At 36.0% G+C, this 17,232-nt stretch overlaps 1 protein-coding gene across 2 annotated transcripts in view; it reads right to left on the bottom strand.

Moving 5' to 3' along the window:
- Positions 1-273: 273 nt before the first annotated feature.
- ATP6V1G3 (ATPase H+ transporting V1 subunit G3) overlaps positions 274-17,232 on the bottom strand; it is a 56,001-nt gene continuing 39,042 nt past the window's right edge. Inside the window, exons 4-6 of one of the 2 annotated variants that reach the window (XM_045983041.1) lie at positions 13,887-14,002; positions 7,634-7,734; positions 274-481 (exon numbers count right to left, since the gene is read on the bottom strand). In XM_045983041.1, the coding sequence (XP_045838997.1) occupies positions 308-481; positions 7,634-7,734; positions 13,887-13,920 (309 nt within the window). In that variant the 5' untranslated portion in view covers positions 13,921-14,002 and the 3' untranslated portion in view covers positions 274-307. The remainder of the gene's footprint in view (positions 482-7,633; positions 7,735-13,886; positions 14,003-17,232) is intronic. The other variant, XM_045983040.1, reaches the window with a different exon arrangement.

Below are 17,232 nucleotides of genomic sequence, written 5' to 3'. Positions count from 1 at the left end.
TTTTAAATTTAGTGCTCTTTTGTGAATTATGTCACACTGAAATCTGTAGATATCTAGTAAATATGAGATTTATATTTCAAGTTTCCTAATAAGCATTAAGCTTATTAACTTATTTAATTAATAAGCTTTATAATATATAATCCATTCTATTTAACATATGGATTATATATTATATATTATATAGAGATTATAATAATCCATTATATTATAATATATGGATTATTAAATATAACCCATTAATAAGCTTAATAACCATAAGCAACCAGGTGGCATGCATATAGCTTTTATTGAACAGTAGGGTGCCCATTTAGTTGGTGGCTCTGTAGTTTACATGGATTTCTGGCTTCACATCACAAACAGTGTTCAAAAGCTGTTTCAGCACACTTTCCATGTATTTGTTGTAGCTTCCATTCAGTTCTTTTATCTTCCCTTGTGTTTGCTCTTCTACTTCTTCTGAGAGATTACTTTGAGAGCCCATTATCTGACAAAATAAAACAGAGAGAATTCACCACACTATGTATCATTTTAAAGTGTAATTGTTTTACTAGTTAACTTGTTTTGGGTTATTTATTAATGATTGTTCTATGGTGTCATCTTCTGTGTTATTTTTCCAGAACTTTCTCAGAGAATTGATACAACCACCACTACCATAAGTGAGATGGATAAACGTTCCTAAAGAATGAAAAGCCATGGTCAGTTACTTCTGTTTTGAGGCCAGTCTCCACACAGTACAAATTGAAGGCACATTCATAATCATTATAACACACTCAGAAGTTTTTTCATGTATTACATTTTTCACATATTTATAATATGTTTAATTCAGTTCCTGTATCTTCCCCATGGTTTACTTTTCTGAATTAAAAATCTGGAAAATAAAGTTGAAAGACATGATTTCACCCATTCTGCTGATTTTTAAAGAGCAAATAACTGGTTTGTCAATTTTTAAAATATACACTGATTGTTGTTTTTCAGGAAGATAGAGCCACAACATGCCCAGTACGATACTTTGGCATGTATAGTTATCTTTTTGGGTAACAGATACAATTTTGAAAATTTTAATATAAATTGAATTTCAACTTAAGATATACGTGTCCACTTAGTTACATTATATTTTTATTATTTTTTATTTATTTTTTTTTTTAAAGATTTTGTTTATTTATTTGACAGAGAGAGATCACAAGTAGGCAGAGAGGTAGGCAGAGAGGCAGGCAGAGAGAGAGGAGGAAGCAGGCTCCCTGCGGAGCAGAGAGCCCGATGCGGGGCTCGATACCAGGACCCTGAGATCATGACCTGACCGAAGGCAGCGGCTTAATCCACTGAGCCACCCAGGCGCCCCAGTTACATTATATTTTTAGATGCAGTTTAATAAATCTTTCTGGTTGCTGTCCCATTGGCAGGGTTTCCCAGTATTTCCCATTTGATTTGACCAAAATAAAATTTCACCAGGGGAATTGCTAATTTAAAGGGATTCTGCAGTGAAACCCTTTGTAAAGTTATCCTTTGCTAAGCAAACAGTCAACTCCTAATTTATCTCCTTTGTAAACTCAGCCTTTCTTAAACAGTATTGTTAAGGTGACACAGCTGGTTTTTGTTTGTTTTTCTCTTCTGTGAGTGTTTACACACAAAGAAGGTATGCATTTAGTTCAATCCAAGAGACTGCGCTAATGATTGACTCATAAGACTATTTTAAATTCTAGAATTCGAATTATCTTTCTAGGTCCTACACTCAAAATCAAATGCAACTGAGGTCATCAGTTTCAAGTTCTTTTCTGTTTGTACTCCATGCAATAAGGGCTTCCCAGTTCAAAGAAAATCACTAAAGGAAAACTAGCTTCTAAGACATCAAATAACTTTTATAAAATAACATTTTGATAAGTGAGAATACAAGGAGCAGAGACATATGGACTGAATTTCCCTTGCTAGGAAGAAGTCTAAAAATGGAGGAGAACTACTTACCAAAATTATTTTACCAAAAATTTATTTTTCCCTCTAAGCCCACTATCTTTTTTTTTTTTTTTTTTAGATTTTATTTATTTATTTGACAGAGAGAGAGAGAGATCACAAATAGGCAGAGAGGCAGGCAGAGAAAGGAGGAAGCAGGCTCCCCACTAAGCAGAGAGCCCGATGCGGGACTCGATCCCAGGACCCCGAGATCGTGACCTGAGCTGAAGGCAGAGGTTTTAACCCACTGAGCCACCCAGGCGCCCCTAAACCCACTATCTTAAGTGAGAGTCTACCAAACTCAAAAAAAAGTCTTAAATCCAACTTCTTTAGTGTTGAAAAATGTATAAGACAAACTATTATAAAATTACTATCTATTTTTTTGGAACAGTGTTAAAAACAGCTATTATTAGGTTAGATGACTGAACTATTCTGTAGGTCCTTGAAAAAGTTCATCTCAATTTAGGTTCTTTATTTCAGCATTGTCCAATAGAAACGTAACATGACTTACAAAGCAAGCCATATATGTAAATTTTTAAAAAAGATTTTATTTATTTATTTGAGAGAGAGAGTGCAAAAATGGGGAGAAGAACAGAAGGAGAGAGAGAAGCTCAACAGACTCCCTGCTGAGTAGGGAGTCCACAGTGGGGCTCCATCTCATGACCCTGAGATCATGACCTGAGCCACAGTCAAGTCTGTCACTTAACCACCTGAGTCACCCAGGTGTCCCAACAAGCCATAGAAGTAATTTTAAATTTTACAGAGTCACATTAAAAAGGTGACTTTTTAATTTTAATTAAAAATTTAATTTAACTTAAAAAAGACAAAATTGATTTTAATGACATATTTTATTTAACCTAATGTATTCTTCATATTATTATTTTGATGTACAATCAGTATAAAATTATTGCATTGTTGTTTTTCATATTAAGTTTTGTATTCTGGCATGTATTTTATGCTTATAGAACATTTTAATGAGGACTAGCTAAATTTTTAAAAAAAATTCATTTTATTTTATTTTAAATTCAATTAATTAATATACTGTGTATTATTAGTTTCAGAGGTAGAGTTCAGTGATTTATCAGTTGTATATAACACCCAGTGCTCATTGCATCACATCCCTTCCTTATTGCCCATCACCCAGTTATACCACCCATCTCCTCCACGCATAGACTAGCTACATCATGAGTGTTTCTTAGCTATAGGTGAAGTGGCCACCATTTTTGACAGTACAAGTCTAACGCACAGATGGCAGCTATTACTATTAGTTGGATTCTTCATGTGCTTTTCTAAGACAATATGATGATTTTCTGAAAGGATTATAGTATAGATGGTACACAGCAAGGAGCTTAGCCCTGAGCAACTGATCAGTAAATGTCAGTGATTTTTATGAATTTTCACTGATTATGTTCCTTGTGCTTTTAAATTTTTTAATCCATTTTATACTTTCAGAAACATTGGAATGCCCTTAAAAAGTAGCCCATAGTCTATGTCTCATCCTGAATAGTTAAATATAATATTATTTTGAGTTTATTTGATGTGCAGTAATTTGAATTTCTTTAGTTCTATATTGTATTGTTCTACCAGTAACCAACCATATACTGTTTTATTATTTTTTTACTTTATTTTAAATTTTAATTCCAGTATAGTTAATATTAGTTAACAATAGTTATATTAGTTTCAGGTGTACAATACAGTGATTCAACAATTCTATATATTACTCAGTGCTCATTAAGATAAATGTACACTTAACACCCTTCACCCACCCACCTCTCATCTGGTACCATATATTATTTTAAATGGCCTTCCTCAGGAAGAATTCCATACCTTTATATATGCAGACAGTGTGGATTGAAGCCATCCAGGAGAGTAAAGGAATGAATATAAGCTCCACAAAAGATCAATCGCCTTGTCCACTGATGTACTGTCAGTGTCTCTAACACTGCTTAGAGCATAGTAGATGCTCAGTGCATATTTGTTGAACTGAATAGAATGATCAGAGAACGTATTACAGAGAACACATTACAGAGAACGTATTACCTGCACTCTGCTGCCCTTGTTGGCAGAAGTCTGCTATCTGAGTGTTTGGGACACTATATAAATTAAAAGTTGATAATTGTGTGACATGTGGTGGTACACTTCATCAAAGGATTCCCTTTAAGGACTTCTCCCTGTTAATTTTCAAAACTTCAATATTGAGATTGATGCTTATTAGATTTACAGCTAAATGACTGATGGTGTTTGTGAGATCTTTCAACATTCAGTATGTTTCTTTATAAATTGTTCAAATGTTCCTGTTTGAGAGAAAACAGAGAGGTGTGCCTGGGTGACTCAGTTGGTCAAACACCTGACTCTTGGTTTCAGCTTAGGTCATGATCTCGTGAGTTGTTAGATTGAGCCCCTGTGTTGCTCTCTGTACTCCGTGGAGAGTCTGATTAGAGATTCTTTCCTTCTTCCCCTCAACCCACTCACACACTCACTCTCTCAAATAGAATAATAAAACTTTTTTTTTTTAAGGAGAAAGCAGAGGTTTTTAGGTCCCACTATCATAAGCAAAACACAGCTTTGCATTCTCAATCTACAGTTGTTTTAAGAAAACAAAATGTTTTCATGATATGAATTCAGGAGGAGAGATGAAAGATACAAAAGTCTTCAATATGCCCCAGGAAACTGTTTTCATGTTTTCTGTTTAGATTCATGGTCCATCTAACTTCTACTTGCATTAATAAGAGATTTCATGTCTCCACTGTAGACCAGATTTCATTTTAGCCATGTAATATCTTTTTTTTTTTTAAAGATTTTATTTATTTATTTTGACAGAGAGAGATCACAAGTAGGCAGAGAGGCAGTCAGAGAGAGAGAGAGAGGGAAGCAGGCTCCCTGCCGAGCAGAGAGCCCGATGTGGGACTCGATCCCAGGACCCTGAGATCATGACCTGAGCCGAAGGCAGCAGCTTAAACCACTGAGCCACCCAGGCGCCCTCGCCATGTAATATCTTTTTTCAGAGAAGAAATTATATCCGGTAGCAATGACAAGCAAGGGATAAATAAATCTTTAATAAAACAATATTTGTTGATAAACAACCCACACTGGGATACCTGCTTCTGTTGATACATCAGGGGAACTGAAACAACACATACATTAACGAGCTAAAAGACGCAACTAAAAAAAGTGACATTGAGGTGTCTCACCCACAGCAGGCAGGAAACTGGCTTCTTGGGTCTCCTCCCAGACCTCCTACTTGCCCTGGGTTAATGATGATGAGATTTAACTGGAATAGCAATATGTCTGACATATGGAGGTCATGCCAAGGAACGAATATCTTGTGCTAATGGTTTTACAATATGCTTGAAGTAACAGAGCCCTAAACCTGTTAACCTTTCTATGTGAGCTTTTGATCAACTAGATGGAAAATTGGCTTAGAGCTCTAATTATGACAGCAATGACGAGTTTTAATTATTTTCCAAAGCAGAGAACAAATATCCTGAACCAGATTTACATCTTATGAGATCTTTCCAGAGATATAATATTTCAAGAGATTTAACCCAACTACTTTCTAAAATTACAGTCAGTCTTGTTATTACTTAAAAATAGAAATAAGTACATCAGAAATATTCTGCCTGGAATAATAAATGCTGGTTGGCATTAAGGATGACTATTTTCTCAGGTGCCAACATGTCATGGGTCATGATGGGACTCAACAGGAAAGATAAAGGCGCAGGAGAAATGTTAGTTACCCATTCTCCCAATGAATATTTATTGTGTGCTTACTATGGAGCAGACGCTATTTCATCACTGGGGAAAGTAACAGAGAACAAAACATAAAAGCTGCCATTTTGGTGTTATAGTTCAGAAGGAAAGATAGGCAATAAAAAATGTAAATTTACAATGTATCTAATAGTGATACATGATATGACTATAATGGGAAAGTTCTTTTTTGAATGAGAGACTCAATTTTAAATAAGGCGACCAGAAAGAGGAGTTAACAAATGAACAGAGATCAAAGAAGGATGAAAATGTCTGAAAGAAGATGATTCCAGGGAGGAAATAAAGTATGTGTAAAGGTGCCGTTGGCGGTGGCACGTTCAGTCTGGAGAAGAACGGGAAGGCAGATATGGCTAGAATTGAACAAATAGAGACAAAGGTAATAGAAAATGTTACAAATGACCCTAGTAGATATTATTGCACATTGCTTGCTGGAAAGTGTTCTCCTATTTCCTTATGATTTCTTTTTCAATTGACTGGCTTCTTTCAATAAATTTTTCATGAAAACATAAAGAAATGCTTTTCCCTACATGATCATTTAAAAAATATCTGTGGTTCACAGTAAAATGTAAGTGCATGACATTTTCAGAACTGACAAGTTAGAGAGATAGCCAAGGGCCAATCACGGAGGGTTGTATACACATGTATAGACTTCGGATTTTATGATGCCTTTTTAAAAATATTGATAAGAAGAACTTATTTTAGCTGAATGGTCCACTTTATTCTAGGAAGGACTTGTTTTTATGTTAAGAAAGAGCCCACTGGTGGCACCTGGGTGGCTCAGTTGGTTAAGCTTCTGCTTTTGGCTCAGGTCATGATCCCAGGGTCCTGGGATAGAGACCCAAATGTGCTCCCTGCTCAGCAGGGTGTTGGCTTCTCCCTCTCCCTCTGCCCCTCCCGTGCTCCTGCTCTCTCTATCTCTCTATGTCAAATAAATAAATGAAATCTCCAAAAAAAAAAAAAAAGAAAAAATTTGAGAAAAAAGAAAAAAGAAAGAGGTCACTGGAAAAGTTTTTCCTACCATGGGATTCAATTTACCTGATCCTCTACGAGTCTCACATCCACTCCCACTAACATAAAAGTTGTAAATAAGGGGATTTCCAAAGCGCTTGTAGTTCATCTTGCAGGGTCAGCCTTTATTTATGTTCCTACTAAAGAAAAAAAAACCCATATCATATAAACTTTAGTTTGTAACACATGGAATTTAATAATTTTTTTTACTCCATGTTGCAACACAGAAGGGAGGATGTTGTTTCTGAAAATATCGTGTGCTTATTTATTTATTTTTTTTACTGTAAACTGTAGTTATTTGGAAAATGTTAGTGGAGGAAAAACCCTTCTAAAAATATTTTCATGAAAGATTTGTTGAATGAAGCCAGACTGTTAAAGAGGAAATAATAATAATAAAAAAAATACCAGGAGACTTTTCAGCAACAGTATCTACTTTGGTCATTTGTAAATCTTGACTTCACCAAAGTAGATGTGGCTTAACAAACTCATTCTGTAACGATGTACAACTCTTTTTTTATTGATTGTAGTGGTGAATGTTGATAGACAAAAAAAAATACGTTTTGTGAAGTGTTTTTCTTAATAAAATGTGTTAGTCAATAATCTGTGGTAGGAATAATACTCAACCAGGCCCTTCAATTTGAATATTTGAAAATACAGTTTTTAATGGACACCATAGAGTAGATATTAACTATTGATTGACACTTTCTATGTCAAATCAAAAAGGCTTGAAAGTGAAAGTGTAAAATCAGTAATTCTAGAATGTGTAAGATTTAGTCTGATGTTCAAGTTAGTTGAACTGCATCTGCTCAGTCCAGTGTATTTCCCCCCTTTGATATTCTGCATTATACCTTTTGAATATTAATATATTATAATCTATGCCGCATTTAAAAAGAGCTGTGTTTCTTTTCTTGTTTACCTTAGATTGTTTCAGTCTGAACTCCTTATCTCTCTGCATTCTGTACTGGTCAATTTCTGCCATAGCTTCTTCTTTAGCTTGCTTCAGTCGCTTCTCTTTTCCTGAATATGAACAATGGCATAGAAGGAATTTTTTTTTTTAAATAGACATGGAATTTCAAAATTGATTTCTAAGAAAAAAAATACGCGAAGTCTACCTTATTTTCTTGATAAATTTTCCGAAAACTGGCAAACTTCATTAAAAAACAATATTGAAAAATACCGTGTTTTTTCCGATTGGATTTTCCAGAATATGGAAATGAAAACTTTCTTTCACACTTACGTGTTTAAATAAAATATGCCCATTTACTCACAGCAGTAACAGCCAGAGAACAGATTTTAGCTGTCAGTTATTCAGAAAGACATTATTTGGTCAGATTTTCTGTCCTGATTTGCTGCCAGGAATCCTTCAGTCCCCACCAACTGGATCCTATTTAGCACTGGCAGATCTCCAAAAGCACTACAAACATGCAACTCAGACTCTATCAAACTGACTTACAATTTTTTAAAGCATTTTATTGAGATTTTTTTTCTTAACATTTGTTGACTCTAGAATGTCTGATTAAGCCCCACAGCACATCAAAGTGGGTATATATATATATATATATATATATATTTTTTTTTTTTTTTTTTTTTTGTAGTAACTTTCTCTGAGGGGGACTTGGAAGTGGCCGTAAAACCAATTGTTTTTAATGGTTAGGAGATTAAGTTAAATAGCTCTCTTTTCTTTTATTAAGAGCAAAGGTGTAAGCCTTAAGCCAGCAGACAGCAATGTAGATGAAAGTTTCAGACAAACACAATGCTGGGGGGATCATTAACCAAGCACATGACTTTTTTTGACAACCAGGGTAAATTTGGGGACTTACTGGCTAATATTAATTGTTACTATGCGCCTAGCTCGCACCACCTTCAGGGGGTTAGGTCTTAATGCTTTGCGATCATTAAAACTTTAAAGAAACTCCGAACTGTATTAACATTTTTTTATCTGAATCTCTTGTCTTCTAATTTCACTTAAATGCCTCCATTCTTTTGCTTATTTAACATTCTCTGATAAAGTCTCAAGCTTTTGTTTATAATTTTTGTCAACTGTTATTTTGTGTAGATTTTGAACTAAATAAGTGTGTTCTTGTTAAGTAGCAGAAAAGAAAATCTTAACAAACTTCTGTCATCCACGTACATGTTTTTATATGACTTTATTTTTATGCATCTTTGTAACATTTGAGTGTAAATGGTTTCTAAATTTCTCTCCCTGCTAAGCATGAGTTGCTTTGCTAGTTGCTGTCTATATATTCCATTTATTCTATGAAGATAGATTCACTGAGTTATAAATTGACATGGGTCTCTTTTAATGCTCCTTGTCCTTGAATAGTATCAAGTTAACCTCATTCAGATCAGATAGTTAGCTTGGCCTTTATTCTCTAAAAAATATCCAAGGTATGGTGAAAATTAGTGCTCTTCTGATGTTTGAGGCTTAATGGAACATTAACAGCAATGCTTGCCTTTTTCCTACTGAATGAATGCTTATTATCATTTTATATATACAGATACCTTCATTCTCCACATTTCTAACCAATTTGTGGCAACCAAACACGTACTATTCATAGAACAAATACGCAGTATGTTGGGAGGGGAAACTCTTCCTTAATCCCCAATTCTCTTTCTTATCGCTGCTTGTCATTAACATTAGGACAGAAATATACATAAGGTGTATTAACATTTTCTTAGTAATAATGGGTTGGAAGATACATAATCACTTTATAAATTATGAGACATCACTACTCTCCATGTTAATTACATAAATGTAAAAAAATATTGGTTTCAAAGTCACAACTCTAGTACATTAAAATAATAATAATAATAATATTAGGAAAACCTCTGTGTGTGCTCCTTCCCTGAGCAGAATCCAGTGCCCCACTTAGAAGGCTGTATATTAGCTCCATCACACAGTGACATGCTCAGAGTGTGTCTGTGATTTCCCGGTCATGGCACCAGTCACCTGCTGGTTCTCATTCAATTAAATAGGAGAGCCACAGCGAAATCGCTGCTGGCACAGCCATTTTCTGGACAGACTCAGCAGCTGCCGCTGTGTGAGAGCCTGCATATGCTACACCTGATTTAATCCAGTGGAAGAAACTGGAGCCTAAAGCCTGCTGTTTCACTCAAGGTGAAGCAAAATGCATGCATCAAATCAACTCTTATCAACCTCTGGGTTGCTTCTCTGTCTCGGTATGAAGATTTCCAAATTTATTATACTTCTTATATTCTTATTTCTTAATACTTCCTGTACCAAACATAGGGGTGACCCTATGGGACAGCCCAGATTTTAAATAGGACAATCAAATGTTTGGTCCCAAAATTCTTACAAGGTCATATATGCTTATGAGACCAAATGGTCTAATGTTTGGTTTAGAAAATGTGGTTATATTACGCACAATAATTTTAAATACTACTAAAGCAGGTGCTCCAGAGTGGTCCAGGAAGGGATGGTTTTGATTTGTCCATCCATTATTCACTCAATGTTTCTCAAACGCCTGCTATATGTTCTGCATACAGCTACACACAGAGGGTAGAGAAATGCATATGATATGATCCTTGCCTCCAGCTGGCATAAATACAGTGTAATTTGGAAATGTGTGCATGATACACCGGCATCCAAGAGGAAAATATAAAATACATAAAATTGTGGAGAATACGTATAATAAATTATGAAAAATGGAACGTATATTTTGATTCTGTTTCTTCTATGGCAGTTAAAAACCCTCAAATTTATGGAAATTAGTATACTTAAGTTCTAGAAAATTTGTGCTTGTCATTCACCCCAATAGTCATGTTATGTCTTATGTTACTAAAGTAAGTCAAAAATACAAACAACAAAACACAGATACATAGAGTGGGGGTCAGAGCAGGCTGCCAAGGGACGTCAGGGAAGAACTTCTGAAGAGGGAATGATTGAGCTGAATGGACTTTTTTAGACAGGACATCAATGGTGACAAATAGTTCACTTCGGAGATTAGAACAAGGCACAGTGACCCTTTCTAAGATGCTTTTGGACATTCTTTGTAAACACCTGCACCTTAGTAACCCCATTCATTTCTAAACATGTGGCTTGTCATGCAAATATGTCTTATATTCAACATGCCCTTATTGAGATATTTTACAGGAAATATTGTGGGAAGGAAAGAGAGGGAAAGATGTTCAAGTTCCAGGGGATAGGTGGGAAAAGAATGAAAAAATCAATTTGGGCAGATTAAAACTCAGCTGTATGTGGGAGTGAGGAGGGCAGTCAATGCTCAGGGATGGACTCTTCCTGGGTTTGTGGTCAGGAGACGCCAAGTGAATTGAATATCCCAAATGCAATGAGTCTTTGAGACACAGAAAACCCTATTCTGTTGACTGGACAGTTAAATTGATTCTGGAATCATTTGTGATGAGGAAGATGAGATTTCATTTATCATTTCAGAAGAGAACTGAAATTATACACTAAGCACAAATAAGATATTAGAAGCCTTGCAAACTTGAGCAAGTTAGTGTGCCTGAGCCCGAGTTTCTCATCTATAAAACAGATTTAACAATCTACTGGAATGAATCATTATTTGTATTAGGAAAAAAATATAAATAAAATATTTGACAAAGAACAGCTATTTGACTTTTTAAATCATTATTAGGAAAATAAGTCCAGTTTCTGGGGAACTTTTGTTAGGAACAAAGACAAGGAATACAATATAAGTTTGAGGAACAGTCCTCAGGCTGTTACTAGAAAAGCCTCTGTAGGCTTCCCTAAGGACATCCAAGTGGAGGTATTGAGGGCATCTGGACAGACAAGTTTGGATCCAGAAGCAAGTTTTGAAATGGAGACAAAGATCTGCATGTCAGTTATCTGGGATTGTGTGGGTGCTTGTCATAGCAATGGGATTTGGACTGAAACCAAAGGAGCATGTACAGAATGAAGAGAAAAGAGACTGAAGGTCTCAATCTAGGTGGATGCCACCATTCCATATATGAGAAAAGGAAGAGGACCCTCAGGAGGAGCCTGAGAATTAATGGTCAGAGAAGCAGGGGAAACCAAACAAACATTCAAGAAGGATGTGGCCACAGTGTCAAATGCTACAGAGAATGGAAACAAGAGACATTTAAATAACCAATGTTATCAAACAGCCTCTATGTGCTGCACACTGTTTCTAGATCTATAAATACAGCAGTGAAAACCATAAACAGACAAACTTTCTATTCTCAAGGAGCTTGTATCCTGAACACGTGAAGGGGAGATAGAAAACAGGTAGTGTATGATATGGTAGAGATAGTAAGTACCAAGAAGAAGGAAGAAAGAGCCTATAGGATAGAGAGACGGTGGGTGTTAATTTAGGTAAGTAGTGTCTTTTGGATGAAGTGATATCTGAGTAGAGACCTGAAGGAATAAGACAATTAGTTAGGCAAATATCTAAAGGGCAAGAGCATTCCTAGCAGAGACAACAACAGATGTAAATACCCTGGGTATGTGATGCTCAAGAAACAGCAAAAATGCTGTCATGGCTGGAACAAAATGATTGAGATGATTGACTGTTAGGAGATGATATCAGAGAGGTAGTAGTGGGACCAGGTCACAGAGAGCTCCTGGGGCATGATACAGCTTTTGTTTCTTAAGATGCTGAATTCATGAAGGGTTTTTAGAAAAGGTGTACCATGATATTATATATGATTTAAAAGGATTTCTTTGGCTGGTGTGGTGAGAATAGATTGTAGGGGCAAGGGAGAAATAGGAAGACCAGTTTGAAATCTGTTGCAATAGTTCAGATAAGTGTTAATGATTGCTGGAAATAGTAAAGTAGCAGAAGAGTTGGTACGAAGTTACATATACTTTGAAGGCAGAGTCAATGGATAAACATGAGAGACAAGGCAATGGCGATCCAACATTTTATTTTGGGAGTAGGGCCAGGAATGCAGTTTAACTGAGATGCCCATTAAACATCTAGTGGCAATGGTGAGAAAACTGATGTTTACATGAATTTGGAGAATGAGGAAGCAATGAAGGATGGAAGTATCAAGTTTAGGAATCATCATTCATACAGCTGGTGTTTAGAACCATGGGATTAGGTGGGATCACATAGGAAGTATCTCCAGATATAGAAAAAACAGGTCCCAATTGGGAGCCCAACTTTAGAGACTGGAAAGATGACAGGAAACCAACCGTGAAAGTGACGTTCTAAAGTCAGATGAAGGAAGAGTTTCAAAGATAAAAGAGCGTTCAAGTTGTGACTGAGACATTTAATTAAAAAATGGGTTAGCAATGTTTGTGGTCTTGGCAAAGGGAGCTTTAGTGGAATTGTAGGGATAAAAGTCTGATTAAAGAGGATATTATGCTAAGTGAAATCAGTTAAGACTGAGAAAGACAAATACCATATGATTTCACTTATATGTGGAATATAAAAAAACCACAAATGAATAAATAAACAAAAAGGAGAATTAGACCCACAAGAAGAGAGAACAAAATGGTGGTTGCCAGAGGGAAAAGGGGTGGGTGGATGAGCAAAATGGGTGAAGAGGAAATTCCAGTTCTGGAATGAATACATCACAAGAATAAAAGGCACAGCATAAAGAATATAGTCAATGATATTGTAATAGCATTGTATGGTGACAGATGGTAGTTATACTCGTGGTGAGCCCAGCATAACATATAGAAAAATTGAATCACTAAACTGTGCATCTGAAACTAATGTAACATGGTATGTTAACTACATTCAAATTAAAAAAAAAGTGGGTTCAGGAGAAATGGAATAAAAAACGTAAACACAGGGAATACAGGAAACCTCTGAGTTTTTCACGGACAAAGGGGAACAAAGAAGATAAAGGCTCAAGATAGTCAAGTGGATTTGACAATTAGAAGATGTTGTGAGTTGAACTGTGTCCTTCAAAAGGATATGTTTAAATCCTTACCCTGGGTACCTGTGAATGTGACCTTATTTGGAAATTAAGTGTTTGCAGATGTAATCAAGTTAGATGAGGTCACACTGATTTAAGATGGGGCCTACAGCTGATAATTGGTGTCCTTATAGGAGTGGGAGATTAAGGCATAGAGTCATGGAGGCACAGGAAAGACACCTAAGGAAGAAGGTTGTAATTACAGAGGCAAAGATTGGAATGATGCAGCTGCAAACCGAGGAATGCCAAGACTTGGTGGCAGTCTCCAGAGGCTAGGACAGAGGCATGAGACAGATTACCCTTCGGTGTCTCCAGAAGGGACCGGCTCTGCATTTGGACTTCTGGCCTTCAGAACTGTGAGATAATACGCTTCCATTGTTTTAAGCCAGCCCATATGTGGTGATTGTTACAGAAGCTGTAGGAAACCAATATAGAGGCTCGGTGAGAAACAGAAAACAATGATGTCAATTGAACATTGGAGAGCAAAGCCAGATACGGGAGTATGGTAGGAAGAGTAGGTATCCAAATGAATGAGCCACCTAACAATAATTATGCAACAACAGGACAGAGGCTATGTTGACTTGGTAGGAAAACAAAGGACATTTTGGGAATGTTTGGCGATTTCTATCTGTGACTAATAATTGTTTTGATTCTGTTATACTATGCAGAAGGGAAACGACAACAGCTTTTCTGGGCTTTGGGGTTTGTTAATATTATGATAATACCAACATGGTTCAAAGAATGTTATTATTTTGCTCACCTGCTACAAACATTGGAAAAAGTAATGTCACCAGGAAAATAATGAAGCAACTGCTTTTTTGGGGCCTGTGACTGGTATAGAGTTTCCCTGCTGACCCTAACCTCTCATTTCACATCTTTGCTTTCTTGGTGTTTCCTTTGCTATTCTTTGTACTTGTATTTTCCTCATTAAAAAAAAAAATCATACGTAGTTTTGTGTAGATCCTAGATTGTATACAATCAAATGCTATTACTAGATGAAACTGTTCTGTGGGTATTATTTTAATATGACCCACTTGAAGAAATGAAAGTCCAATATACTTACAAATACCCCATTAGTCTGTGGACTGTAAAGAAAGAGAAAAAATTTACAGGCCCACAAAACCCCCAAGACAGGGCCATGAAATTCTAATACAGCAACTTCTATTTTATTAGTTTATTAAAAGTCATGTCTTCATGAACCAAAGCTTTCACATGCATAGAGAAGAATTTATTAAATCAAATCAAGGTGTTTGTTTAAATAATTTGGAATATCTGCATATTTGGAAACAAATAGGCAATTACCTGATTTAAAAAATACTGGCTGGCATTCTATACACCCACAAAAATGAATCTGCATTACTGTATTAGCTGATGTATTATCAAAGTAGATAGTCAAAATATTGTCTTAGGAATTTATTTTGCGTTTGTGTATAGTTCAATGAGGTCCTCCTAGAAGACTGTGTTTAACAGATCAGCAGGATTCTATTATTTTGCTGTACTTTCCAATAGAATTCTTTTTACTAGGTAGTAGAAGAAGATCCATAGCTAACATTTATTGAGCACCTGCTATGTGCCATGTGGTGGTTTAAGTCTTTTATAGGTATTAACTCAGGGAATTATCACAACTCCATGAGGCAGATACTGTTATCTCCATTCTGAGGCTAGGAAACTGAGTGAGGTAAGAAGGTAACCTGGCTAGTAGGAGGCAAACCTGGATTTGCAACCAGGCCTAGCAGCTCTAGGAAGCAAGCACTGACCGTGTTCTATCTTGGTAGAAAATTCTGGGTATGTCCTTTACTTTTATTAAGATTGTCTATTGCTTTTAGAACATTTTAGTAAATTTTAAATATACCTGCTTGTTCAGTTTTTCTCATATTCAGATTTGAACATTTACATTGTTTATCACTCTTTTGATCTATATCCTGTCATGCAAGTTGTAATTTTGAGTTAAACAAAAACGCTGTTTTCAGTAATTGCCAAGGTAGACAGATTGAGTGTTTATTAGTGAGAACGGCTATGTCCACCTTCGGAAAGAATTCGTTCTTTATGTGATGTGGAGTCATGTGCATTTGGGCATTTCATAAGAACTGTAGAGTTTTCCAAGTTTGCAATGGGTATAAATGGAATAAATACTGATCTCATAAGAAAGTCGTAATTACAAGTAAAAACACCATGTATTTCAGAGAAATACAAGTCTCTGTTCCTCCTATTGATGATGATATCTTGACTTTCTAATCGAATTCTGATGGGAGCTGCTCAGTTCCCCATGCCTGGAGCTCCAGGGCAGGTCTGACGTTCGGCTATAAAAATGTAATTTGTCTTGGACCAACATAATCACTTTTATGTTTTAATTAATGAACAATTTTTAAGGCAAAAGGTGTTAACTTCAAATAAGGTAATTTAAAATAGTGCCAGCCTACTGTGATTCCGTCTAAATTTAACCAAACAGCAAGACTATTTTGCACATAAAAGTTTTTTTTGCCTTAAGTAATAAATATAATTAGGGCGCCTGAGTGGCTCAGTCAGTTAAGTGTCTGCCTTTGGCTCAGGTCATGATCTCAGGGTCCTGGGATGGAGCCCCAAGTCAGACTCCCTGCTTAACAGGGAGTCTGCTTCTCTCTGTCACTCTTCCCTGCTTGTTCTTTCTCTCTCAAATAAATAAAAAATAATCTTTAAAAAACCTAACAAATATGATCTTATCTGTAATCAGTGAACAGAGACAGATATCTGAGTTTTACCAGCCACTTACTAGAAGCAGCTCAGGTCTCCCTCATTAGAGGAAAAGCTGACCCAGAACTGGAGGCAGTTGTAAAAAGAAATGAAACTGGTTTATCCTGTTCTTTTATTCTGTTCCTTTATTTTTACAACTTATAGTGGTATATGAATATACATATTATGTTAGTTAAAAATAAAAATGATTTTTTCGATTGCACTCTACATTATGTATAGTTTTCTGATCCTCAAAACATCATGGCCATATGTATAACCTTGATATTTATATATATCATATATATCTTATATTTCTATTAAAAAAAAAAGAGCGAATCTCAGAGATGCTAAATGACTTATACACAGAAATGTAAGAAAAAGCCAATGCTTTTTCTACTCTGTTGCCTCACATCCCAACTTTTCAAGTCTGTCCACAATGTCTCCCCACCCCACCCCAGCCACAGCGCGGCTGACAAGTGTTTTGAGAGTAGGGACCTGTGTATTTCATTTCCACAGAGCTACAGCCTTCCGGAGAATTCCTGATATATAAGGTCTATGAACCCTTATCTATATCCCTTAAGGCAAAACATTTATACCCTACATTGTATTAGATAACAACTTCACTGAGATCTGAGGCAGTCCTATTTAACGGAACATATTAATATTTTTGCGGCATAATATATAAATATACCACCTTGTTAATCTTGCATTTTTCTAAAATGATTAACATGTGAATTGTTGGTTTCTCCCCTATCCCGCCACCCCCATGTCCTTCCCTCTCTCTTTCCCTTTCTTTTTCTTTCTTTCAGATATATATTCAGGAGTCCTCTCTAGTAGAGACCGTATATGCAAATTTCTGAGATGCTTTCAAATAAGTGGATTTAAGACAGAGAAAGTGATCATCGACTTCCCATGATGGTGTTCACCATCTGAAAC

Source organism: Meles meles, chromosome 17, assembly GCF_922984935.1.
Source record: "Meles meles chromosome 17, mMelMel3.1 paternal haplotype, whole genome shotgun sequence".
Classification (NCBI taxonomy): domain Eukaryota; kingdom Metazoa; phylum Chordata; class Mammalia; order Carnivora; family Mustelidae; genus Meles; species Meles meles.
This window is presented reverse-complemented; position numbering and strand designations above follow the sequence as displayed.